Raw genomic sequence first — 27,601 nt, forward strand, 5'->3', positions numbered from 1 at the left:
GTCACAGAGTCTCAAACCAGCATAAGGAGAAAAGAAGGGACGTGTTCGCTTTTATGGCCACAAACTGCTCGGGTAACTCTGGCTTCAGATGCAGCTGGAATCAGGGCTCCGATTCTGTCATGAGCATCCGTTCCTCTGCCTGTCTGCTCCTCCTTCCACGGGGCCGGTTGCCCTCTGGCTCCAAGGGGTGGGCAGGCCCGGGCTTCCTGCCCCGCTGTGTGATCCGGGGAGCATTAGTTAACCTCTCTGGGCCCCGGCGTTGTCGTCCAGCAAATGACGAGGTCTGTAGTAGCACTTATCTCCTGGTTTGTGGTAAAGGATGAAGTGAAGTCATCAGCAGCAAGGGCTTCGCGCGGCATCTGACCTCAGCAGGCCCTCAGTAAACGCCGGCTGTTATCATAATTGAGGTGTCCGAGTTGGCTGCTGAAGAGCGGTCCTCTTGTTCTCCCTGGTCTAAGCCCAACAGGAAAGACCAAGCCTCTTTTCTGGAAATGCCCACCCTCGCCCCAGGCGTCCCTCTGATGGCACTGGTTTATGTCACGTGCTCACTCCAAACCCGCACCGGTCAAGGAAACGAGCGCCCCGACGGTGGGCTTAGGCCAGGCTCCCAGGCCCCACCCTGGGGCTGGGGACAGAGCATCGGAGCCCCCAGAGTCCTGGAGAGCACAAGTTGGGGGGCTCACCAGTGGAAGGAAGCCTCATTGCTACAGCCTGCTAAACATCCCGGGGTGTCTGCGAGGGACCTCACGACAAATATCCATTGTGCCGGGGAACCAGGTGACTGGCAGCCTGGAACGTGGGGAAGAGAGAGGTTTGGGGGCAGGGAGATGATCCGGAATTCAGTCGTGGACATGTTGGGTTTGAGATGACCAGGGGATCTGAGCTCTCGGTCGCTGTGGGATACCCACGTCTGGAGCTGGCTGGGGCTGGCAGCCTAAATCTGGGAGGCCTTGGAGGATCCGTGTTATTTTAAGCCATGGGACTGGACACGACCGTCCAGGGAAAATGTATTTTGTTCTCTGGTGTGGTCTGCCCCTCCCCTCCACCTGCCTGTCCTGCATCTATCTGATGACTATTTTTAGCACACCTCACAGGCTCACCTCCTAATGATGCTCCTGAGAAATTCACAAAGCCCCAGGCCGAGCCCGCTTTGTCCGTCTCCTCACTGCTCAGTGATTAGCGGATAGAACCAAATATTCATCACTCGACAACAGGTGCCTTTGGGAACTGAAGGTCAGGTGGGATCTTGGGCCTCATAGGCAACATGATGCCTCCCTGGTAGAACACCTGTTGGCATGGTCTCCGAAGCTTTTCCTCCAGCCCAGACCCAGACTTCATGGGATTCTCTCACCAGAGACCACCGCCATTTTGAATTCTACACAGTCTCTTAATGAGATTCCAAAACATACGTTGTCCAGGGGCCCTGGCCTCTGACACATGGCTTTGTCTTGTAAAAGCCTGGCCCACGGCCCTGCGCACTTGGGCCCTGCTTGAAACATTAGGTAAATTCTACCCCAGACCCAGAGTCGTTACGAGTAGGTCTTATAAGCGTGAGTTGATGGACGGGGCCATCCCCAGGGGCCGTGACGTGTTTAGCCAGGTGGAAGCCAGATGTGTTAGGTGAAGAATATAGCCAGTAGCCTTCGTTACTGGCTCCCAGTCAGGGCCCCAGTGGGTGACTGGCCCTCCTCAGTGGCCAAAGAGAGGAGCGTTTTGAAAAGAGAATGGAAAATGGCTCCCAGAAGTTCAGGAGATGTTCATGCTCTGGTGAAAGTCAGATCATCCCAAAGCTGCATTTCTGGCCTGCTCTAGAGACAGACCCTGTCCACAGACTTGTGCATGCGGGCCACTTTTCTGGATATTTCAGACACCAAGAAATCCTACCACAGTTCTTAGAGGCTTTGAGTCCTTAAGCATTTGAATGTGAATCAAGATATATTCACCACAAGTAATGGTGAATTACACTCTCCTGGCTGAGAGTGGCTTACACAATAGAAACGTTAGCTCTCGCTTAACAGTCCAAGCCAGGGGAGCCCTGGAGCCAATTTGTACAGTGTCTTCAGAGACCCAAGATCTTCCAGTCCTCTGCTCCTCGGTCCTCATGCGTCTTTGGCCTTGCTGCTTCATGGTCTCAAGATGGCTGCTGCAGCTCTAGATATTACATCCCCATACAAAGTGGAAATAAAAGAGTGGGACCCCATGCTGTCAGCCTTTTAATCAGAAAGCAAAATCCTTCCAAGAACACCCTCACCCCAGCAGACTTTGCTTCATGCCTCATTGGTCCAGGGTTGGGTTTTGTATGCACACCTAAACCAAACACTGGCAGAGGGAAACGGGCTTTTCGTGTTTGACGTCACTCTGTGGTTCCCAAAATTAGCATATCAGACGCCCTCATAGAGCAAATATTTTTGGCAGGTTTACCTGCAATGAATTCCTGGTAATAGAACCTCTCTGCACGTTTTTGAACTGATAAAGTATCCTGAGTATAATTTAAAGAAAAACTAAGAGGAAATGTAAGTAAACATATGTATGGCCAGCTATAAATCTTAGGCACAACTACGTTGGAAGACGCAATAAAGCAGTCAGATGCCCACGCTAGTGTGGAATCACATAAATCTGACGGCTACAGACACAGCGGGGTAGGAACATCCCACAAGTGCTACGGCCATAAACCATGTGATTTTCCCAAATGGCGAACAATTTACCAAAAATCTCCGAACAAAACAAACGACAGTCTTCCCTTGGTTTACCTCGCGGTTGCATTCCCAGAAAATTCAGCGTAGAGTAGAACCAGGCAAAACAGCTTTTCTGTTTATATGTGAGATGGGGTTCGTTTCTGAGGCCAGGTAGCTAACTGTAAGAGCTTTTTCGCCTACGTGAGTGTCTTGTGGGACATCGGAAAGTCATGCCGGAAATGGGGCAGTTCTGGGGGTGCCTGGCTGGCTCGGTTGGAAGGGCATGAGACTCTCGATCTTGGGATCGTGAGATCGAGCCCCACATTGGGGGTAGAGATTACTTAAAAATAAGAATAATAAATAGAATGTACTCAGTTGGAAATGGGGCAGTTCTGGGGGTGCCTGGCTGGCTCAGTTGGAAGGGCATGAGACTCTCGATCTTGGGATCGTAAGATCAAGCCCCACATTGGGTTCTTCACTGCGTGGAGGGTGGCAAATTATCCGGCATCCCTGCTCCCCTACCAGACGCCGGAAACATCCCCCAGTTACCATGACGACCAAACACTCTTCACAAATTCCTGCGAACACCCCTCTGGGCTGATTTCACTCTTCTGAGAGCCAAGGGCTTACGCCAGTGCTGGTTTATTGCCAAAACAGGGGTGCACCTCCCGGCCTGTAAACTGAGGAGTGATCCTGTGGGGGCCAGCCACCCACAGCTTCTGCCTCAGAACTGTCCCTGGGGACAGCTTATTGCCCTCCTTGTTGACGCGTTCCTACAATACCCTAGTCCCTCGGGTGACACGATCCCATGTTGTTAGCACGAACCAGCTCTCCAGCGAATGGGCTCCTGAGTTCTTGGGCACATCCAGGTATCAGCGGCTTCCACCTGGGCAGGAGATGAAGAAGGTGTAGAAGACTGGACGTAAGAGACATCTCTGAGAGTGCCCCTGGTTAACAGGGTGCATTCTAGAACCAGACTTCCTGATTCACCTACCAGCTCTGCCGCTCAGTAGCTGGGCGGAGATGGTCAAGTCAACTCATTTCTCTGAGCCTCAGACCCCTCTTCTGTCAAATGGGGATGATCACGGCAGCTTCCTGGTAGAGTCACGGCGAAACACTAGTTCACTGGGTCGGCACGTGGAAATTGCTTCCAAAAGTCAGGCGTCCTTATTATTGCTTATACTTGTAGATCCCCTAGCCTTTTTGCTTTTGTTTTTGTTTTTGTTTTTACCGAGATGTAATTGACGTATAACGATATTCGGCTTAGGTGTACAACATGATTTGATACACGTATATCTTGGAAAACGATTACCACAGTAAGGTTAGTTAATACGCATCATCGCACAGTTAAATGTTTTTCCTGGGGATGAGAATGTTTAGGGTTTAGGCTCTTAGCAACTTCCGGGTGCAAAACACAGCCTCATTAACCGTGCAGTGCGTCGTCCCCGGTCGCAACGGGAAGTCTGTACCTTTTAACCGCCTTCGCCCATTTCTCCCACCGCTCACTCCCCAGTCTCTTCTCGGTATGAAGATTCCACATATAAGCGAGCTCGTGCTGAGTTTGTCTCTCCCCTGATGGCCCGTGCCACAAACGGCAGGGTTTCCTCCTTTCTCCTGGCCGAGTAATATTCCCATGGTCTGCGTATACACATCACCTCTCCTCTCTCCGCTCACCCCTCCGCGGCCATGGCGGTGGCTTCCGTGGCTTGGCCGCCGTGGATGTACGCGTGCAGATAGCTTTTCGAGACGGTGATTTCATTTCCTTTGTATAAATCCCGGAAGGGCAGTTGCTAGATCGTATGTTCCGTGTTTAACGTGGGGAGGAACAGCCACGCTGCTTTCTTCTTAGCTTCTTGAAGTGCTCCTGTACTTAACTCCCGTCGGTCCGCAAGGAAGGCTGCAGTACCCCCCACCCCGAGCTGAGGAAGTCCGCATCCTGAGGCCTCCTGAGCTGTCGAGCTGTGCTGTGCCCCGCTCCACCACCCCGCCCCCACCCACCCCTCTTTTAGGCCTCAGTCAGGCCAGCTCAGGAAGGGAGCAAACCTGGGGGGCCAACCTATAGGGCTCCGAGCCCGTCCCGGGAGCCCAAGGTGGGCTTGTCACCATGGACCCAGGAGATGCTCATTAGGGGAGCAGGGGTTCCGAACAATCTCCAGGGCAGCTCTTAAAAACCCTGGCGCCCAGCCCAGGCCACACCCAGACCAGGTAACTTGGCGGCCTGGGGGTGGGGCCTGGGCATCCGAGCAACCAGGTGACTCCAGCGGCTAAGGCAGGAAGAGAAGGTGCTGGATGGGGTGCCTTCTGCTAGGCGTTTCTGCAGTTGGTGGTGGCAGCTGCTGTAACAAACCCCTCCTTCCAGTGACCTGTTGCGCCTGTCGTAAAGTCCAGACTCCTTGCCATGGGCTACTCTGCCCTGCACTGCCTGGCCTCCACCCCCGTCTCACTTCCTCCACCTCCGAGCTTATTGTGCCATCACACTGGCCTCTTTGTTCGTTGGCCGCATCCGAGCTTGTTCCAACCCCAGGGCCTTTGCACTTGCTGTCCCCCCGTGCCTGGACATCACAAGCCTGGCTCCTTCCGATCCATCAGGTCTCCGCTCAAACGTCACATCCTTAAAGGCCTGGAATGACACCTGTTTTATGTTTATAACACTTGCCACTCTCTGGAATTATCTCGATTTACTTATTCGTCCTTTGTCCTCTCTCCTCCCCCTAAAAAGTAAGCCTCGCGGCTGCAGGAATCGGGTCTGTCTCACTCATCACTGTAACCCCAGCACCCAGAACAAGGCCCGGGACTCTGAGTGCTCAGGAAATATTTTTTGGATGAGGGAACCTGGGAAGGAGGCTCGGAGATGTGCCGCTGGGTCTGAATCTAGGGTTTGGGGATCCTTCGAGGGCAACTGCTCAAGGTGAAGGAGTCAGAACCAGTTTGCCATTTGCAGAAAGCAAAGGGGGGGGGGGCGGGGGAGGGTTGCTCACCAGTCCTGGGACCCTTCCGGTGTCCATCCCGGCGCTGGAGCTGGGGTGTGTGCTGAGGTCACTCACATCCGCCTCGGGCCATGGCGGGGGACGTCAGGCCCTGTGCAAGGGCTGGCAGAACCCGCTGCTTCTGACCAGTCTCAGGCCACTTGGTACACGGAAGTTAGTCTGTGAGATCAGTGGCGGGACATTTCTGCAGGTGCCCTGGGAAAGACAGCTCTCCCCACCCCCCCACCCCCCCACCCCCGCCCTCATTGTCCCCTCCTGAAAGGAGCTGTCACAGCCCAGGAGACCTGCCTCTGTCACCTCCTGTCCCAAACTCACACTCCTGAAGGCTCACGTTTCTGTGCCCCAGACAGCATTCTAAGCGGTCCGCGCAGGTGAACATGACACGGGTTGTCTTAGTCCGTTCAGGCTGCAACAGAATCCCAGAGACTAGAAGGTTTCGAAGCAGCAGAAATTTATTTCTCACAGTTCTGGGGCTGACAAGTCCAAGGTCGTGGTGCCGGCAGATTCAGAGTCTGGTGAAGGCCCGCTTCCTCCTTCACAGGTGACACCTTCTCGTGGCCTCGCATGGCAGAGGGGCAAGGGAGCTCTCTGGGGTCTATTTTATAAGGACACTAATCCCGTTCATGAGGGTCCCACCCTCATGACCTGATGACCTGCAAAGACCCCACCTCCTAATACTGTTGGATTGGGATGAGGTTTCAACGTATGAATTTTGGGGAGACACAAGCATTCGTCTACAGCATGGGGACCTTCTAATCCCCATTTTACAGACAAGGAAAGTGAGGCAGAAAAAAGCCTCTCCTCGTCCTGCCCTCTCAGAACAGGATATCACAGGCTGGCTAAGCAGGGCCTGTATTCAGCTCACAGAGATGTTTAACCTACACACTGTTTTGAACTTTTTTTTAAGTTTATTTATTTTGAGAGAGAGAGAGCATACAGCACGGGGGAGGGTGGGGGGTAGGGAGAGGGGAGGGAGAGAGGGAGAGAGAATCCCAAGCAGGCTCTGTACCATCAGCACACAGAACCAGATACGAGGCTCGATCCTACAAACTGTTGAGATCGTGACCTGAGTCAAAATCAAGAGTCAGACGCTTGACTGACTGGGCCACCCAGGTGCCCTTGTCTCAAACATTTTTTTTTTTAATTTTTTTTTTCAACGTTTTTTATTTTATTTTTGGGACAGAGAGAGACAGAGCATGAACGGGGGAGGGGCAGAGAGAGAGGGAGACACAGAATCGGAAACAGGCTCCAGGCTCCGAGCCATCAGCCCAGAGCCTGACGCGAGGCTCGAACTCACAGACCGCGAGATCGTGACCTGAGCTGAAGTCGGACGCTTAACCGACTGTGCCACCCAGGCACCCCTGTCTCAAACATTTTTTAAAGTTACTTGTCAGATTTTTAAAAATTCTGAGATCTTAGGGGCGCCCGGGTGGCCCAGTCGGTTGAGTGTCCCCCTCTTGATTTCAGCTCAGGTCGTGATCTCACGGTTCGTGAGTTTGAGCCCCACGTCAGGCTCTGTGCTGACAGTGTGGAGTCCGTTTGGGGTTCTCTCTCTCCCTCCCTCTCTGCCCCTCCCCTCCTCGCTCACTCTCTCTCTCTCTCTCTCTCTCTTTGATCAGGGCCCATTATCGTCTCCATTTTGTAACTGAGGCACCATGTGTGCTCCCCCCCCCACCCACCCCCCCCGGACTAGCAGCTCCTTCAGCTTGGTTATCTCGGTACCCTCCGTGCTGAGCTTCCTGGCTGTTTGAAAAGGGATTGAAAAGGGAAGAATGATGCCCTTCTTTGAGGACACTGATTAGAGCCACTGGCCACTGGATACCAAAAGTCTTGACTGGTCGTAGCCTTCAAGGCTCTTTGGTTGTGTTTCTGCTGTAGGAGAGAGCACCTGCGGCTGGGTGGCTTAAAGCAACAATGGAATAATTTGTAACCGTTCTGGGAGTTGTCAGGGTTCTCCTGCTCCCTGCGGTATCAGCTAAAAGGTCCAAAATGGGCCCACTCTGATGACCTTCAGCGAGTGCTGGTCGCACGGGGGGTTACCTCCTCCCCCACGTGGCCTCTTACTGCCCTCGCTCACCTATGGTGGTCGGTCTCACGGGTCTTCTGACTCCTAGGAGCCCAACAATGAAAGCTACCAGGCTTTCTAAGGCTTTAGCTTAGGAAGCTATAGGGACCCCCAAGGAGCTGCTGGAAGAGGGGTTCCAATGGGACAAATACACCCCTGTTTGTCCCTTCTGCCCTTGACATTCCATTTGAGATCAAAAGCCCGAGGAGAGAGTCTGATGGGCCAACTTTGGTCACATGATCACCACTCAGTCACATGGCGAGAGAGAGGGCGACACATCTTGTCAGGCGAGAGAAATTCATCAAAAGGAAATTGGGTTTCTAGTGTCGAGAGTAGTGGACCGGTGGCCGGACAAAGTTAGAAGCCACTGCTCAGCCCCCTGAATAAGTGACTCCCCAGGATGAGCAGTTAACTTTTTTGAGTGATGGATGGATAGATGGGTGGGTGAATGAATGAATGAATGAATGAAGGCATTTGTAAAAAAAATCTGCTAAAAGTAGAACGCCCAAATCTGTGTGGCATCTCTTCCGGGTCAGGGGCCCCATAACTCAGGCACTGCTGGGGGTCTGAGACACCTCTTCACGGGGCAAAATTGGCTCCCAGAATTCTAACCCAGCATCCTGACCCCAAAGATGGGGATAATTGGAGCTGGCTCCCGGCAGGGAGAGCGTGTGCGGTCATGACCGAACTGCAGCACAGCGAATGTGCTCCCGCCTCCCCAGGACCCCACCCCACGTGGACACCTATCAGAGAGCACGCCTTGTGACACTCAGCGAGTCCCCCAGCGCAGTGAGACCGCTCCAGTGGGAGAAACTGATCCGAACTCAAGGAGCACCACCTCTAACCTCCGCTTTCCTCCCCTTGGCCGTCTGTTTCCACCTGCCGATTAAATTGCACAGCATGCCAGGGTTGGAAATGGACCTGTCCTGCAAAATTCTCTGGACTCCCGTCTCTAAATTTAGTGAGTTATTTGGTAAAAGTTGCTTCAGACTCCTCCTCCTGCCTTTGAGTGCAGGCTTCTCAAATAATTCTAAGTGCCAGGCTGTTTCCAAGGTGAGCTAATGAGAAGCTCATCTGTTAATAGCAGGGGCATGATGGGCGAAGATAGTACACGGGGCTGTGGAATGGGTGGAAAGGGAAGAAGTAATTAGATTATGAACACCAGGCCACCAAAACAGACTTTTGTCCCTTTATGTTCTGCTCAAAGGAAACTATATACAGTCTCTGGAACCATAAATACGTGTCCGGGGGGGGGGGGGGGGGTAAACCGTGCTGGGAAAGAGTGGGGTTGAAAAAAAATAGAGGGGGGGCCTGGGATCCGCAGTCCTGGCCCAGGCAGTCTACACTGAGAACCAGCCCACAATTAGGCGTGAATAATGACTCTGTTCAGGTCCAACTTTATTGCTTTTGGCCAAAGGCCTTTTGCAGAAATAACTTTGTAACTTGCTGCCAGGGAAGCTTTCGTGCACAGCTAAGACAAAAGAACAAAGGACAGAGGTGGGTACTTCTGTGTCTGATTCCCCATTTCCCCTGAACACCTATCAAGAACAACAGGTGTGGCCTACCTGGAAGGTGTGGGCTGGCAGAAGGTGATGTCCAGTCTCCTCTGTGGCAGGCTGCCACTCCTGTTCCTGTCATTCTGGTCTTTATTCTGTTTATTCTTCAAACCAGCCAAACTCGCTCCTACCACTGGGCCTTTGCACCTGCTTTTTCCTTCGGTTGTAAAGCATTTTGCCTATAACTGGCTTCTCCCCACCTTCAGGTCTCAGCTCAAACATCACTCCTTCCTAGAGGCTTCCCCTGATTTACTGTCTATCCTGTCTCCCCGACAGTTTTCTTCAAAGCTCTTCAGACGACCTGAAATTTATCTTCACGTATTATCTGTCTCCCCCACCAGGATGTCAGCTCCTTGCGGGTAGAGGCCTGGCCTGTTCCATGTTTATGGCTGTTTGCCAGCATCCCATGTAGCACCAGGCACGTAGTAGGTGCTCAGAAAAGATCGCATAGCTTTGAAGGGTTGCAAATAAGCCTCCAGCCACACTCTAGTGGAGCTTTCTTTGGCCGCTCCGTGTTTCAAATGTATTGAATGCTTTCACTTTGGAAACAAAGTCTCCAGTGTGGTCCAGTCCCCACCCTCTAACCCATTCTCCCAAGTCCAAAGCATGTCACTCAATTCTCGGGCCTAGCCCCTGCAGGCATTTGAGTTTGAGGCCCTGCTGTAGACAGAGGCCACTGCAGACGAGCATGTCTCCCCAGAATTAGCCACACAACATCCAGGCTTCTCCTGAGCCAAGGCCACGGGCCAGCCCGCTGGGCTCTGGCCGACCCAGGCCCACTGACTGGATGAAGGCATCCAGCGGGCAGGACCCAGTGGTCCTCACTTTAGGGCCGTGTGTTAGGGGTCATTCCGTAAGTGACATCAGATTTCACTGTGTTCTCTTCTGAGCCTTCTGAGTCCTCGGGGAGGGAGCCCCTGTTACTCCTCCTTTGTGGCCTTCAAGGAGGCCTGTAAGAAAAAGGTCAGTGCCCTCGGCAAGCAGGGATCCAAGTGCAACGTCACGCATTTGTTTCTTGATGTTGCTCTCCATTTATGGCCGGGGTTCTCCCCTGGGAGCAATTTTGCCACCACCCCCCTCGCCCCTGGGACATGTGACAGTGTCCAGAGGCATTTTTGATGTCCACAACTGGGGGTGGGTGCTAGTCACGTCTCACAGATAGAGGCCAGGGAGGCTGCTAAACACCCTGCAATGCACAGCCCTCCCCCACCCCCACCCCCACCCCCACCCCCACCCCCACCCCCGGCAGACGATGGCCCGGCCCCAAACATCAGAAGTGCCAGGTTAAGAGTCTGGTTTAGTGCAGGTGATTCTCATTCCCCAGAGAAAGACAAGCCTCCTTTGTAGATAAATTTGCGAAAATAGCAAAGGGAGCAAACTGAAGAAGAATCGGGCAGGAATGAGGGCACAGGTGATCAGTCGAACTTCTGAGACCTTCCCCTCAAGAGCAGGTACACCAGGTAGAGGTCAGTCCTGTCGCCCCTTTCAGAGCAGAACGGACCGTGTGCCTCACGCCAGGGCCCCTGCCCTGGAAGCGGCCATCTCTCCAGAACCTTCCTGGGAGCCGCCTGGAGAAATGCAACCGTTGATTCTGGGCCAGGCGGAGCGGCTGCGTTGCCTCGGCCGAGTTCCTAAGGGCTGGCGGCTGGTCTGCGGCTCTCTCCTCTGTCCTGACATTGTCAGCCCTCCCTCCCAAACCTGGTCCCCAGCCGTCCCCCCACCGCCCCGGTCTGGAGCCCCCCAGTCGAAGTCGCCTCTCCCGCTGCCGGACAAGCCAGCCAGCCGCCCGAGGAGACGGGCCGGCGGCCTCCCCTCCCGCACTCTTCTGTGTGCACGGTGGCCCTGGGCTCACAGGGCCGAGGGGCCAAGGCTCAGGATCGTCACTTCCGACGTCAGCAGGAGGGAAGTGAGGGCAATTAGGGCCAGTTCCCCGAAACCAGGTCCCACACTTCGCTCTGGGTTTCTGGGTCTGTTGGCTGCCTTCCCCCTTAAAAACGAGGAGGGGGAAGGGTTCTTTTGAAGCGGGAATAAATGTTTTCTGGGCCAAGATCATGGGAAGCTCCGTTCTCCGTGGCTTTCCACGTCCAGCGCAAGCTTTTCTCTCGGCCCGTCGTCCCCTCAGAGCTGCCGGACCTGACCCCGCCGAGTTAACTGAGCCCTTCGGGTCGTACAGGACAAAGGAGTGGGGTCAGGGGGGCCCCCGGGTGACCCGGGGCCTCCTGAGGCCCAGGGATCTCCGAGGCTGGCGTGGGCACAAACTCCAGTGCCTGCCAGACGCAGACACGGAATCGGAGTCCGTTCGAGTTTCACTTCCTAGAAAGGCTGATGTGTGCCGGGCAGAGGCCCACGTGGCCCCCACGCTGTGGCGCCCAGGCCCCCGTGACTTGGCGGGTCCCGCCGTGTTTCCAGGACAGCCGCGGGATAGCCTGCGTGCTCGTCCACGCTGTGACCTTGGCGCTCCTCCAGGGAAAGGGGGCAGGGGGTCCCCATCCCCTCCTTTTGAACCCGGCCAGACTTGGGACCCGCCCGTGACCGATAGAGGCAGGAGTGACACTGGGGACAGCAGAAAAGACGGAGTTGGGTTGGAGACACCGAGGCGGCCCTGCCCGTTGCTGGGACAGCCGCCTTCCGAGCCGGAAGCAGACCCCACCCTGAGGCCACCATGGTGGGAGGGAGCCCGGGCCTCGAGGAGGAGCCTCCCTGAGGTCCTGGCCAACTGCCGGTAGCCGCTCTTCGGTGACCCCGGCTACGGCCGCACACATTCTAAAGCAGAGGCCAGCGTTCTGTGCTGTGTCCCGTTTGAGCTCCCGGGCGCAAAAAACAAACAAAAAGGACTTTATTCTCCTGCTAAGGTTGAAGGCAAATTGTTACACAGAAGTGGTTGCTGCAGCACCTGGCGTGTGCCAGTCTGCCCTCCATTTGTTGGTTCATTCACTCATTCGTTCACTCTTTCATTCCTTCACTCATTCGTTCCTTCATTCCTTCACTCATTCGTTCATTCACTCATTCCTTCACTCATTTGTTCATTCACTCGTTCATTCCTTCAGTCATTCGTTCCTTCATTCCTTCACTCATTCGTTCATTCACTCATTCATTCATTCCTTCACTCATTTGTTCATTCACTTATTTGTTCACTCATTCACTCAGCCCTTCACTCATTCGTTCATTCATTCATTCGTTAATTCACTCATTCATTCCTTCACTCATTCGTTCATTCACTCATTCATTCCTTCACTCATTCGTTCATTCACTCATTCATTCATTCCTTCACTCATTCATTCATTCACTCATTCATTCATTCACTCATTCCTTCACTCATTTGTTCATTCCTTCACTCATTCACTCATTTGTTCACTCATTCACTCAGCCCTTCACTCATTCATTCCTTCACTCATTCGTTCATTCACTCATTTGTTCATTCGCTCATTCGCTCATTTGTTCACTCATTCACTAGTTCATTCACTCATTCTCTCATTGATTCAGTCACTCATTCACTCAGTCGTTCATTCTTTTGTTTGTTCATTCACTCAATCATTGATTTGTTCATTTCACTCATTCATTCACTCGTTCATTCACTCATTCATTTATTTGTTCATTTCACTCAGTCGTCACTCATTCATTCACTCATTCCTTCACTCATTTGTTCATTCCTTCACTCATTCACTCATTTGTTCACTCATTCACTCAGCCCTTCACTCATTGGTTCCTTCCTTCACTCATTCGTTCATTCACTCATTCATTCCTTCACTCATTCATTCACTCATTTTTTCACTCATTCCTTCACTCATTTGTTCATTCATTCACTCATTCACTCATTTGTTCACTCATTCAGCCCTTCACTCGTTCCTTCACTCGTTCATTCCTTCACTCGTTCATTCCTTCACTCGTTCATTCCTTCACTCGTTCATTCCTTCATTTGTTCATTCATTCATTCGTTCATTCACTGATTCATTCATTCCTTCACTCATTCATTCATTCACTCATTCCTTCACTCATTCGTTCATTCACTCATTCCTTCACTCATTCGTTCATTCACTCATTCCCTCACTCATTTGTTCATTCATTCACTCATTTGTTCATTCCTTCACTCACTCATTTGTTCACTGATTCACTCAGCCCTTCACTCATTCATTCCTTCACTCATTCGTTCATTCACTCATTTTTTCACTCATTCATTCACTCGTTTGTTCATTCACTCATTTGTTCACTCATTCACTAGTTCATTCACTCATTTGTTCTCTCATTGATTCATTCACTCAGTCGTTCACTCATTCATTTGTTCGTTCATTCACTCATTCATTGATTTGTTCATTTCACTCATTCATTCACTCGGTCGTTCATTCGTTCACTCGTTCATTCACTTATTCACTCATTCACTGATTTGTTCATTTCACTCAGTCCTTCACTCTTTCATTCACTCATTCATTCACTCACTCATTCATTCACTTATTCATTCACTCGTTCATTCACTCACTCGTTCATTCACTCTTTCATTCATTCATCAGTATCGAGAATGTCACATCTAGCCCCCTCACCACCCCTGTCCTGGTCCAAGCATGGTCCAGGGCAGCAGGGCAGCTGTCTCACTGGCCTTCCTGCGTCTACCCTCATTCCCTGCAGTCTGTTCTGTTAAAGCCTGCCCTATTAAAACCTACATCCAATCTCAGTACTCCCAGGCTGAAACCTTCCAGGTCCTCCTCTCCCAATGAGCCTTCCCCTCACTCAGCTCCGCCCCAGCCATACTTGCCCACTTTACCTTCCTTAGACTCCCAGGTCCGCTCCTCCCCCAGGACATTAGTACCTGTTCTTCCCTATGCCTGGAACACCATTCCCCCAAGATGTCTGCAAGGCACATTCCTTCACCTCCTACAGGACTCTGCTGACTCCCCTCTCTAAAGATGCAACCTTCCTCCCACCCCCACCGTCACTTCTGACCTCCCTCTCCTGCCTCCGCTCCTGAGGACTCATCACCTCGTGCCTGTGATCTCTTTTGGTGCCTGATTCATGCAAGATCGTTCATTTCTGGATCACCAGCATGTAGAACAGGGCCTGTGCGTAGTAGGTGCTCAGTAAATATTTGTTGGCTAACTGGAAGAATGGGCACCGGGGGATGGGGGGGGGGGGTGGGCAGGAGCTGGGGCTGTGGATTTAGAAAAGAGACAGCCCTACCCCTGTGGAGCTTCCGGTGGAAAAACAACCCCCACAAATAAAGACCGGAACAGAAGAGCCCATCAAGAATCACGTGTCGTGATGAGTGTTCCAAGGAAACAAACCTTGGATGCGCCTGCTTCCAGGAGGGAGGCCAGGGAAGGCCCTCTCCCCACCTGTCAGACTCCACCCATCCCAGGCTCCAGGGCCGTGCCCAGGGAACAGTCTATTTTGCTTGGCAGGTGAGGAAACGAAGACCGGATCAGGACCAGAGTTCCTGACTCCCACACCCACGTTCCTTCTCTTTGCCACACCACCTTGTTCTTATCAGTTGACAAAGAAGGATGAGGGCAGTTTGCCGACGCTAAGACCGAGTTGGGCTCAGGCCCCGGCCAAGGGCCAGCAAGCCATGTTGTCAGGTTTCTACACAGAGGCAGAAGGCGGCTGGGAGGCCGCCTGAGTCAGCGCTTCGCCTCCGGCTTGTTCTACCACGCGGGCTCCTTCGGTTGCAAGTGACAGAGAAGGCAACTTGGAGTGACCCAAGAAACAAAGAGAATTTGATTCCTGTCCCTGAGGAGTCAACGTGTGAGAAAGCTGACCTGAGAAGAAAGAAAGAAAACAGCTGAAACCAGCCAAAGGAGAAAAAGGGATCTATTGGCGCCTGAAACCAAGAACCCAGAGGAAAATCTTCCTCCTTTGGGCTTAGCTGGATCCGGGTCTCAAATGTTGTCAAAACGCAACTACGTTCCCTTGCTCCGCTCGGTTTCCTTCTGTCTCTTGGCTTCATTCCAACCTCTGCGTGAGGCACGATGGTGTCAGTCTTCCTTTACTCCCTTGGTGGAATGACATAGAACCAGTTAGCCTGTTGGAAAGAGTCCACATCTCTTCCTAGTGAGGCCAGAGCGCCTGGCCAACCACCGAGGCAGAGGGATTGGAGGCTCTGATGGGCGCAGGTCTGGATCACACGGTCCGCTCTGCAGCTGGGGTCTGATTTGAACCTTATTAATGCACCGAGGATCCCCAAATGAAAACTGCTGCTGTTACAGAGAGGAAATTGGCCCGGGGTGCCCGGGTGGCTCAGTTGGTCAGGCATCCCACTCTTGATTTCGGCTCAGGGCGTGATCTCGCAGTTCGTGAGTTCAAACCCCGAGATGGGCTCTGTGCTGACAGCTAAGAGCCTGCTTGGGGTTCTCTCTCTTTCCCTCTCTCTCTGCCCCTCCACTGCGTGTCCGTCTGTTCTCTCTCTCTCTCTCTCTCTCTTTCTCTCTCAAAAATAAATAAACCAACATTCAAAAAAAAAAGTTGGCCCAAACCCAACAAAAAAATGCTAGCTAACACGTATACGGGACTTACTGTATGCAGTTCTATTCTACGGGCTTCATTGGCATGAGGCCATTTTGTCCTCATAACTGTTAAGTGCTGTCATTGACCCCACTTGACATTCGAAGACACTGAGGCCCCAAGAGGTTAAGGCACTTGCCCAACTAGTCCAGAGTGCAGCCAAGATTTGAACCCCAGCAGTCTGGCTCCAGACCCTACCTCCACCCCTTCTGTATCCATTTCCTGCCACATTGTAGCACGGATCTGTCTGCGTGGCTTTCTCTACTCTGTCAGCTCCGTGAGATGTGTGTCTGCTTTTTATCTCTGGTCACGAAACAAGACTTGCACATAGATGCTCAGATATTTGGGCATGTGAATGACGTGGCCTCTCCAACGCCCACTCAGGTTACATGCAAAACCTTGTGATGTTCCGGGCTTTCCGAGACCTTGAATACATTGTTTCTAAACTGTCTTTGAGCTCTAACTCCACTCCAAGGCCCTGTCCTAAGAGTTCACTGTGGTTTGCCATTCCGTCTAGCCCTGTTTTCTCACACTTCACACTTTTAGCTGGAGTTTTTCAACTCCGGCTTTGGATGTGTTGACTCCTTAGAGGGTCAGCTCCTCGAGGACAGGGACTTTTTTTTTTTTTTTCCACTGCTTTATCCACCGTGCCAGGAACTGTGCCTGGCACATAGTAGGCCTTTGAGGATTTCTTGTTGAATGAATAGTTACGGCGGCAATGGAGTTTTAAGCCCTTTTCTTTCTGCCCTGATTTGCTTTCTAGAGCCTGAGCCCTTGTCTTGAAACCTGATCCTTCCCTCCTCCCTTTGAAAGACTCTTCTCTTGTCCTGCATCCTGTCCTGTGCGTGCCTCCGTGCCTCCGGCTAGAATTCCAAGAACAGAGAGCCACCAGATGCCCTGGCCCGGGGGTAGGGAACACACACCTGGGCCCACAGGTTACAGGAGCTCCTGTCGTTTCTTGGACAGCCCAGAGAGAAGGCTGGGAAAAACCCGCGGCCCAGAAGAGGAGCTACCAGGGGAGTGTCAGGTTTAACAGATGTACCTGTGTCGTCCCCTGTCTAGACAACCTCTGGTCTTGTGAAGTTCGGGACCACACATTTACATTCCCTCCCACTCTGCCTGCCGTTTGCTCAGGCCATTTGCCCTGCCTGATGCACCCTGTCCTCCACCCTCTAATTCAGAAAAACCCTGGGGACTCTTCCGAGCTTCCTTCCCCTTAGGCTTCCTAAACTTGACTCCGTAAGACCTCCTCCAGGCCGCCCTCTGACTGCCCCCTCCCCAGGCCAGCAGGGGTTTTTTCCCTTCTTCCTGTTTGCGCAACGCGCTTAACCTCAGTTTCTTGCCTCATTCCTGGGTTACCAAGTGAGCCTAGGAGGCCGGAGAGGGCTGCGGGGTCAGGATGTTAGGGTGCGGAGCTCAGCCGTGAGGTCTGCTTGCTTTATCCATCCAGGGCCCCGCAGGAAACAGGTTGTGGCCTCCCACAAAGGCGTGAGCAGAATATAAGAAAATGAGTAATACAGAGCCCTGGGACTGGGGACGGTGGGGAGCATTTGCTGGAACCCGGAGAGGGCCACCCGCCACGGAGGCCCCCAGCAGCGATAGAGGGAAGTGGTCAGTTCCCAGCAGCTGGGTGGACCACCCCCTGGCAGTGTCCCCCCTTGCCCAAACCCCACCGGGAGCCAGAGAGCATGAATGAACCCCCCAGGGTGGGGCCTGTGAGAAGCACCCCATAAGTTGTATTCTTCTTCGTCACTGTTCCTTGAGGGCATTTACTGTGTTGGGCCTGGTGCTTCCTGTTGCAAAGGACACTCTTGTTGAATTTGGGGATCCACACAGGAAGAGTACCATGTGGGTCTTTCTGGACAGGGCCTGGGTGAGATCCAGGGAGGCTCCCCGAAGCTATGGTGCATGGGGCCGGGGGGGGGGGGCGGTCATCGGTTTCCCCCGGGGACTTGTTCCTCTCTGCAGATGAACAGATAAATCTAGAAGCAGGAGTGATGTTGTTGAACACTGGGACGTTAGTCGTTTCTGGAGCTGCCTTTCTGGGCTGGGAAGCCTTTGCCAAGGTCGGCGAGAAGACACTGGACGAAGAGAAGGAGCCAGATGGACGTTGTGGCGAGCTGGTGGGTGTGAGAGGAAGTATCCAAGGGACGGACAGAACGTCAGTCCGCTGGTGCTATACGGATTCCTGTTCAGCCACGTTGAATCCTTTACCAAGAAGGAAAAAAATGGAGGCAGGTTCCCTTGTGTCATTTTTAATTGATTTCTTCAGCATCCAGAGAGAGGCTGGCACAAAGCCAGGGGAAGTCAGAGCTGGGGGAATTCATCGAAAATCGACCTTCTGATGAAATAATTAGCTCCTGTTACTCTCAAGTCTCTGGGTGCAGAGCTTTGCCTCCCATCCAGAGGGGGAGCATCCTGGCCGGCGGGTTGTAGTTGCCTGGGAACGGGGGGGAGGGGGGGAAGGGGGCTGGGGGTGGGGGAGGGCACGAGAGGGCCAACCTGGGTGCCAGGAACAGAGTCCAGCTGACCCGCGTCTCCCAGCTCCGCCCACCCTCCGACCCAGGGCTCCCCATCCGGGCTGCAGCTCCCAGCTCCATACCTCCCTCCACAGCACAGGCCCAGAGCCCAAAAGACCCTCGGAGGACACCTGGCCACCGCCTGCTGCGTTTTGCAAGTGAGGAAACTGAGGCTGGGAGACTCCCGAACTGGCCCAGCAGTCTGCTTCCAGGAGGTTCTGGTTGAGCAGCCCGGCCAAGCCAGGCTGCGTTTGAGCCCGTGTCTGCCGCTCCTTTAACCACGTGCCCATGGAAAAGTACTTTTAACTCTCGGTGCCTCACCTTCCTCATCCATCAAACGGGTATAATATCGATGGGCGGAGATGCGGAGGAAACGTAGAACGTGTCGCAGGGGATTTGCTGTTGTTGTTTCTGATAGATGACACCTGTGGGGCCTCCCTGGGAAATTCTCTCACTGTCATCTTGGGGCCTGATGTCCCTCTGAAGGAACAGGAGTGTGCGTCTCACAGACAAAGCCGTGGGGCTGGTTGGCACATCCGTTAAAGCGCAAAGCATCCTGGTGTATTGCCAGGGGCAGGTGGGACACAGGCTGATAAACAACATGATTTGGGCACCACCCCACGATTTGGGGTAACTCAGGGACCGATGAGATGACAGAGCGTGGGTTTTTTTCAATCCTCTCCCAGCCTCACGTTCCTCCCCCCCCCCCCCAGCAGAACGGTGCTGATGCCCTTTGACCCCTTCCAACACCTGCTGGTGTCCCTTAAAAAAGAGAGCGTGTGCAGGGGCGGAGAGAGCAGACAGGCCCAGGGCTCGGCTCAGAGCCTTAGGAAGGAACTAGAAGCCGTGAGGCTGCGTGTCTGCTTTCTTTCATTTTGTGTGAGTTAGTTTGATGGAAAAGGGCTGCCGATTTTCCATTGACCCTGGGATAGAAGGTCTGCTTTTTCAAAAACATGTATTCGTGTTTTTATTTTTAAATGAGGCCATTTCACAGTGGAAGGGTTGTGCAGATGTAGCAGGAACGGGGGCTCTGGCACTGGAACAGAGGAGGTTGGGAAATGTGCAGGGGGGCGGGGCGCGCTGAGCCGGCCGGGGAGCAGGGGTGAGGCCGTCTCTGCCATTTTCTCTCTGGGGAACCTTAGGACGGTGATTAAGCTCAGTTCTCAACTGTAACGTGGGGGCAGCACTAGGGGTTGTTGGGAGCGGGGGAGGTTCTGCAGGCGGAATGTGCCCGTCACAGCCCAGCCACGGCCACAGGGATCATCGTCCGGCGAAGGTGTACTTTGTGTGACGTGTTCCGGTTAATTCCGTGCGCCAGGCTGCAGGCTCGGCACCCTGTATTAACCCGTTTCGTCCTTCACGCCCATTTTATAGATGAGGAAGCCGAGGCACAGAGGGGCTATCTGCCCGGGGTCCCTCAGCAAGTGGCTCCAGCATCCGTGTCATAACCATCCCGCCGTGTGGCACACGGCAGGTCCTCAATACACGGTTGATGCGGTGGCTCTGGCTGTCGAGAGGTCTCGAGACGGGAGCCGATTCTTGCCCTCGGGTCTTGTGAAAGTCCCGGTTCCCCGGTCAGCTCCCCTGAGAACGTGATCCGCATCTCCCCGATCTGCACAGATGGCCTGTCGGAGGCCCCTGGGGCGGGCAGGGGGGAGCACCCCGTGGAACCTGCTCCTGCTCTCAGCCTGCCCTGGGCAGTGACCATCGAAGGCACCACTTCCAGAGCCAGTTTGGGTTAAGAGAGCAAACAAGGAATCTTGCAACACCCGGAAGGAGCCAGCAAGGGAGGGGAGCCGCGCTACCCACAAGCCTGCGGGGGCAAGAGGAGGGAGAGGTGCCCCCAGGACTGGAGGCGAGCTGGAACAGTGGCCAGACTAGAGAGACAGAGGCGCTGGGACACCGCTGGTGCCAGGGAGGGGGCAGAGGGGAACAAGGAGCCTGATTTCCTACCTCCCCCTGCCCGGCAGCCTCCCAGCAGAGGCGAGAACCAGCAGGAAGCAGGAGATGAGGCAGGTGCAGTCTGCAGAGGTCAGAGTGGCTTCCTGGGGCCCAGAGCAGGGTGGAAAATGGATCAAAGGGAGGGAGCAGCCCACCCTGGGACCCTTCCTGGGGGATGAGGGGGTCGGCAATGCTTCCAAGCCTCCAGACTGGGGTTACCGCATGGCCCTGCCAAGCCCCACGTCCCTCCCTCTGCAGAACTCAGAAGACCTTGACAAGATCTCCTTTCCTTTAGCCATCTGAATATTTATTTGGCACCTACTATGTACCAGGCTTAGCCTAGGTGCTGGGGACCGAGCTGTGCATAACACAGGCCTCTTTGCTACCCTCGTGGAGCTGACCCTTTAGTGGGGAGAACTGGGCAAATAAGATAACTGCAGGTCGCAGTAGGGACTATGAGAATAAAACAGGTTATAAAACACAGAGGGTGTCTCAGGTGGGGGCACCACGTTAGATAAGGGCAATCAGGGCAGGCCTTTCTGAGGAGGTGATGTTTGTGCCGAGACTTAGCAGAGGAGAGTGAGCCCAGCATAGAAAATCTGGGAGAGGGCTCTTCCAGGCTTGAGGAGGAGTAAGTGCAAAGGCCCTGGGGCAGGAGCAGGCTTGCGTTGTCCGAGCAACAGAAAGAAGCCGGTGGGGCTGGGGAGCGATTGGGAGGACTAAGGAGAGGTAGGCTGGGGCTGGATCACTTGGATCCCCTGTGGGCCCTGGCATGGAGTGTGCCTTGTATTCCTTGAGCAGAGAAGCTGAGGGACAGTCCGAGCAGGTGAGGGACAGAACTGGGACGAAGGTGAATGCCCTGCACCGGCACCACGTGGAGTGAGTGTCCCCTCTGTGTTGCGCCCTGAGCCCCTTGCTGGTCTCGGCCTGGGCCAGGCCTGCGGAGGGATAAGATGGGATTTCCATCCTAGGAAGATCCTGCTGTCCGTCCTGGAGAGAATGGAGGGCGGGGCACCGTGAGGGAAAGTGGGGGGCCCTCTTCGAGGGGCGTTGTAGCAGCACATCCCGTTCTGCGGACCGGAGCCCTCAATGAGTTCCCCGAGCTGTGACTTGGGGCCGGCAGTGGCGGGGGAGGGGAGGCTGGCAAACAATCCTTCAAGGTCATGCAGCCCACCTCCAATGAGCTTGGTTTCCTCCTGACAGGTCTGCTCGCTCTCGCTCTCTCGCTCTCGCTCTCTCTCATTTTAAATAAATGAGACCAGAAGTCTATATGTGGAAGGGAAGGCTCATTTCCTCAAGAAGTAGAAAAATGACCACGGAGAGCAAGGAGCAGAACCAGATCAGACCTGCCCGAGCCAAGATTCGCCATCCCGCCTGCTCTCCCCCCAGTTCGCTGGGGAGCCCGTCCGACCCGGGGTTCAGGGGTGACCGAGGTCGCAGCCAACTGACGGCTCTTCCCCCACGGCTTTTTTAGCCCTCAACATTCTCCTCTGTCGTGTTTATTCTGCCACTTAAAGCCAGTGCGAATGAGTTGCCCAGCTGTGGGGTCTGTCTGCGGGGGGCCTTCACACCCACCCCCACTGGCTGGGGCTCCCGTAACACCCTCGTGTCCCCATTCTATCCGTGGGAAAACCAAGGTTCCTTGCTGGCCGGGCGGGGACACCCGGAGGGTGAGCGACGCACGGAGTTGTTCAGTGCCACACCTGCACATCCCTCCCTGGGCCACATGCTGCCCAAGAGCTGGGGTTCCATCCGGCTCACCTCTCCCCACCTCGACCCCCCCGGTGCCGGCGGAGAGGGGACGTCCAGAAATATCAGCTCCCCCAGACTGGGCTCCTTCCTTTCCTTTCTCTGGGGCTGATCTGTCTGTCGAGCGGGTCGGATGGTTCGGGGGCCGGCTGGTTATCCGACCTTGGACGTGGGCCGCCGCCAGCACATTCAGAGGATCGCTGGTCCAGGGAGGGGGGGGGTCTGTCTGCAGAAGCGGTCAGAGAAGGCTCTCCGGCCGCTCTGTGGCCCGAGCGAATTGCGAATTGCAAATCCTCTGCTCGTAACTTTCTCCGAGTTAGGTTTTCTCGGCTGTGGCTACCCCTGATCAGAGACGCCCTCGCTGTCCGTGCCAGAAATCATTATGCAAGCCCAGCCGTCAGGCGGCCTTTACGTAAAGACTGACCTGATTCTTCTCCTCCTACTCTAGATCCGTGAGTAGAGCGGGAAGAAGGGAGAAGAAGCAAATCCACAAGACGCGACTTCAGGCCCCTGCGTCCCGCCAGAGGCGACGGGCCAGCAGCGCGGGAAGATGGCATCCCCCGGCCTCCTGCTTTGCTTGCTCTCCGCCACCGTCTTCTCTCTCCTGGGCGGCAGCTCGGCCTTCCTGTCACACCACCGCCTCAAAGGCAGGTTCCAGAGGGACCGCAGGAACATCCGCCCCAACATCATCCTGGTGCTGACGGACGACCAGGACGTGGAGCTCGGTAAGCAGCTGGCCAGCAGGCACTACCTACCCAGGGTCCCTGTCCTGGGTCTGAGGCTCCTGACGCAGGTCGGCTGTGTAGACCTGTGGAGCTCACTTCTAGTGGATTAAGACCAAGTCACGGCGGTGGGAGGTTGACCCACACGTGTGCATTTGCAGCTTGGGCCTCAGGGTCAGGGGTCTCCAACTTACCCCTAAGGCAGCTGGATTTCTCCAAAAGTCTTAAGGAGAAGAGATGTATAGACCGGTTCGTGATTTTCCCCCAGCTGCTACTGAGTACCTGCTGTGTGCCAGGCAGTCTCGCAGGGCCTGGCACTTCAGTGATGGGTAAGACAGGCACATTGCGTCCACTCTCGTGGAGCGAGGGGCACGGATAATCACCACTGCAAGCCTGCACGTAAAGTAATCTCGAGAAGGGAGAAAGGCGCAGGGGAGGGGAATGAGAGCGCTGTGCCGGATGGGGCGGCGGGAGCTGCTGCGGATCCGTAATTGATCCTGGAGGGGCTCCCGGAGGGGGTGATGTTTGAGCTGACACTGAAACGAAGAAGGAGCCAGCCGGAGTGTGTGTGTGTGTGTACGTGTGTGTGCCCACACGTGCACATGTGGGCCCTGCCCCTCTAGTCTCAACCCCAGCTTTGGGTGGGCTCGGCGTTCCTTGGTGGCATCCAGGGACAGGGAGGGTGGACACTATTCCTAGTGACCCGACCCTGTTCGCAAAGATGGTGCCTCCGGAGGATGAGCTTGGCCGACTCTGGTCGGGACTCCCTCCCCTGGCAGTGCTTTGGCTCCGGGTAAAGCGGGTGAGGACGGGGACCCTCGCCGGGGTTCAGTTCACTTGGACCGACAGCCAGTTGTGACCAGGGCCCCTTGAGCTCACAACCTCAGCGCCTTTATCCCCCACGCGAGCACCCCTGGCCGCTCCTTGCCCCACTGCGTAAACCCTCCCGTCTGGTCCACCTGAGCTGCGGGCGCTGCATTTGCACGAGGCCTTTCTCGCCCACCACGTGTTTCCTTGCACAAGGAGAAGCCTCACAAATGAGGCCACCAAGAGTGAGCCGTCCACAGGTCAGCCTAGCTGGACCTTCTGCTCTCCTGGGCGGCGGGGGGACTCTACCTATATTTCCAGCTTACCTCTGGGGGGCTTTCCCAGGGTAAACCTTCTTTCTCCCTAGCTTGTGTCTTCTCCACCCGCCCCCCCCCCCGAATTCACTGATTTTGGGGGTTCCGTTTCTCCACCAGTAAACCCTATACAGAACTGCCCTAGAGAAATACAATGCGAGCCACGAATGCAAATGACAAATAATTTTAAAGTTTTCTAGTGGCTACACTTTTTTTGAAGTTTGAAAAACAGGTGAAATGAATCACATCTTTTGTTTAACCTCGTCTGTCCGAATGATAATCATCTCAACATGTAGTCAACACAGAAAGTCGTCAATGAGATCGTTTACAGTTTTTATATTGTTTCTGAAATCTGGCGTCTACTTCTTGGCAAGAGCGCGTCTCATTTAGGACTAGCCGCCTTTCGGGTGCTCGGTAGCCACCTGTGGCTTGTGGCTACCGTATTGGACAGCACACATCCTTGTGCATTTTGCTTCTGTAGTTTCCCTTCGAACCATCAGCGCTGTGTATTGTGAAGATCTGGGACAAGACTTCTAAGCAAGGGAGCCAGCATGTGCAAAGGCCCTGAGGCAGGAGTGAGGAGCCAGATGGGGCTGGAGCTTGGGGCAGGGGGATGGAATAGGAGACCGGAGAGAGAGGCTGGAGCCATATCTTGGAGGCTGTCATGGGTTGCGGTCAAGAGTGCCAGTGGTTGGCCAGGGGAGGGGTGGGCTTTTAGCCTCTATCCACTGTCAAAGGACGTTTGAATATTACTGGTGGCAACAAATTTAAAGCCTTTGCAGCCAAACCTAAGAATGTGGTCAAGTCTCAAGCATGACTGGATCCATTATTAAAAGCACACACGAGTCTTTTTAACTGCTAAGAAGCGGTGATTTATATCCATCCAAGCTGCTCCTTATAATGATTTGTATTAATGATTACAAGTATAGATTTTTCTCCGGGAGGTTATCAAGGGCAAAAAGAACTTGCAGCCAGGAAGCAATCAAAGCCCAGAACTTCTATTGACAATTTCACACATATGATCCCTATCTCTCCAGCAGCATTTAGCTGGAAACGTGTGGGATAACCATGGGGAGTCCATAGGTCATGGCCATAAGGATGCAAGTTTTGTTTCTGGGGGAATTTTGCAGACAGCACCTGGATCTCAGAGCACAATGGTCTTGCTTCACGGGGCCCCTCGACGGTAGTCATGCCCGGGAGTACCAGACTCCGGGAACGTCCACTCATGCATTCAGCAGATAATTTATTAAGCATCCACTCTGTGCAGTGCACCGTGCTGGGAGCTAGAGAGAAAGGGGCATTCCAGGTCAAGAGAACAGCAAAGGCAAAGACGCTATGTTAGTTAGCAATGAACTTGGCAGGTTCGGACAGATGGAGAAAGCCTGTGGGCTGGAGGGAGCCGGGCTAGAAGTGGAAAGAGGAGGCCAGGAGTCGACTGAGAACAGGTCATGAGGGGCCTTGTGGCCATGACGAGGGTTTAGAGTTTTCTTCTTAGCGAAATGGATATGCATTAGGGAGCCTTTAGCAGGGGGCCGTGAGCGGACTTAGATTCCAGCAAGATCCCTCTGGCCGTTGCGTTGAAACTGGCTTGCCGAGAGCAAAAGCAGAGACAGGTAGCCCCAGTCAGAGGCATGAACGAATTGGGCAGGTGATGACGGGAGCATGGACCAGGGTGGGAGCAGTGGCACCAATGAGGCACCAGTGGATGGTTGAATGTGGGGGCTACGGAAAAGAGGAAGATCAAGGGCACCTCCTAGATTTGGGGCCTGAACCAAGGTGAGCGATTGAACAGCCACTTTTGGGAGCAACACGTCCAGCTAAGCTACGTGTCAGCAAGTGATTATAAGTTTACATCTGTGACTCCTGAGTGAAACCAAGAGGATATGCAAATATAAAAAAAAAGGATCAGGGCTGCCTGGGTGACTCTTGATCTCAGCTCAGGTCTTGATCTCGGAGTCGTGAGTTCAAGACTCACGTTGAGCTCTGCACTGGGCGTGAAGCCTATTTAAAAAAAAGAAAAAAGGGATCTATGATAAGGACACAGGAAGGAGGAGAGCAGGGGTTACAGAGGGAGCGATTAGGGCACAGGGAAATGGAGTTACTTATCCAGGGTCACAGCCACACTGCCAGAGCATGGCCAAACAAGATCTAAGCCCAGAGCCCCATGGTCCAGTCTCCTCGAATGGCTGTTGGGTGGCTTCTAGATCGTTAGCGTGTGTGTTAGTTGGTTTTCACTGTCACAAATATCATTGCTGGGAATGCCTTTCTACATGCATCTTCGCGCACGCAAGCAAGCGTTTCTGAAAGATAAATTCCAGGAAGTGGATTGGGGGCATTTAGAGCTGGCGTCTGTCAGCTCCCACCCAGCAGCACCACCCTGCAGAGATCGGTGCAAACCTTCCCTCCACGCTCGAGCCCCCACCCCTCCCACAGCAGGAACCGGCTTCTGAAGGAGGCTGTGCAGCTCTCAGGAGGTGAGGGATGGGAAGGTGGTAGTGGGGGGGGGGGGGAGGGATGGTGGGCTTTTTATAAACCACTAGACAGACCCAGATCAATAATGCATGTTCCCAAAAAGGCCAGCACATTATCTCACAGTCTAGTACAACTGGCACACAGAGGGTGGTCCTAAAAAATTTATCATCTGCTATTTTCTGCTCATCCGTGCGGCAGTTCTGATGGTTCTCAGGGCTGAAGACTTCTCGACTGAGCTAATTCCAGGCTTCCTTCCAGTCCCGGGTGGAGAACAGCCGTCCATCCTAATTAGGGTCTGGTTGAGAGAACCGTTACGGGACCCAGACAGAAGAGGGGCTCGTCCTGTGTCCTGATTTGCGAGGTTGGGGCAGGGGGAGGGGAGGCTGTACGTTCATTTTCTCTTTTCTCACATGCATCTGACACCCTTCCCCGAGCTGTCACTCAGAAGTGCCGGCTGCCCAGGGGAACTGGTTCCCGGGCACAGTGGTCAGTAAGTAGCCTTGGTTCTCAATCCACTTTCAAAGTGGGTAAAATCCCTGTGTTTGGGTGATCCTTGGAGACCGGCGGGGTCTTGGCTTGCCTTCTTTACCAGAAGGATAAGAGAAGGAGAAGCACACAGGAGCCAGTCTTGTTTGCACGTGTCGTTCGGTCAGATAGGCTGTGGCACTGACAGACCCTACCAAGGCTTATTGGTCTAATTCGATCCAGCCAAACCATGGTGAGCCTTCATGGCTCAGGCAGGCTCGATGAGTTAGACGCGGTCCTGACAGAGCGAGAGAAAATTTGCAGCGTCCCCGGCCCGTCTGTCCTGTCATTTGAGATTTTACTTAACTGGACTTGCTTTCTGAAGCTTAAATATTATTTTTAAAGGAAGCCTTCAATTATGAGCGTAAGTGAGAAACCGGGACCCGTTGTCTTTTGTAAAAGGTCACTGCAAAAGCAGGCACGGTGAGAACAGCAGTGTTTTCACGTTTCAGCAAGAGTCGGCCTCCCACAAGGCTGGCGTGTCTTTGTTACAAAGAGCGCGGGCAGTGACACGTCCCCGAGACGTTCTCCTTGACCCAGTCGGATGGAAGCTGGGAGAGGGAAGGACTTGCCAGGTGGGAGTCACAGGCTTTTCATATTGGAGCCCCACTAATATGGGAGCTCTTGTGCCCGAGGGTTGCGGAGACAGACCCCCACACCCCAGAAAGTCTGGCACTGATTTTCCACTGTTGATCTCCTGAGGGTCCACGCAGGGTAGCAACAAGGTGCCCCCTCAGATTACTGGTTTTCAGACCGTGTGAACAGAATTGTGCCGTTTGG

The 27,601-nt window shown here is 53.9% G+C and overlaps 1 protein-coding gene across 2 annotated transcripts in view; it reads left to right on the forward strand.

Annotated features, from left to right (window-relative positions):
- The window catches only part of SULF2 (sulfatase 2), a 118,149-nt gene that overhangs the window by 3,963 nt on the left and 86,585 nt on the right, over nucleotides 1–27,601 (forward strand). For both annotated transcript variants that reach the window (XM_019458230.2, XM_053890168.1), the window contains exon 2: nucleotides 22,430–22,706. In XM_019458230.2, coding sequence (XP_019313775.1) covers nucleotides 22,532–22,706 — 175 coding nt within the window. In that variant the 5' untranslated portion in view covers nucleotides 22,430–22,531. The remainder of the gene's footprint in view (nucleotides 1–22,429; nucleotides 22,707–27,601) is intronic.

The sequence above is a fragment of the Panthera pardus genome, unplaced genomic scaffold, assembly GCF_024362965.1.
Source record: "Panthera pardus isolate Hobbes unplaced genomic scaffold, ASM2436296v1 HiC_scaffold_25, whole genome shotgun sequence".
NCBI classification, from domain to species: domain Eukaryota; kingdom Metazoa; phylum Chordata; class Mammalia; order Carnivora; family Felidae; genus Panthera; species Panthera pardus.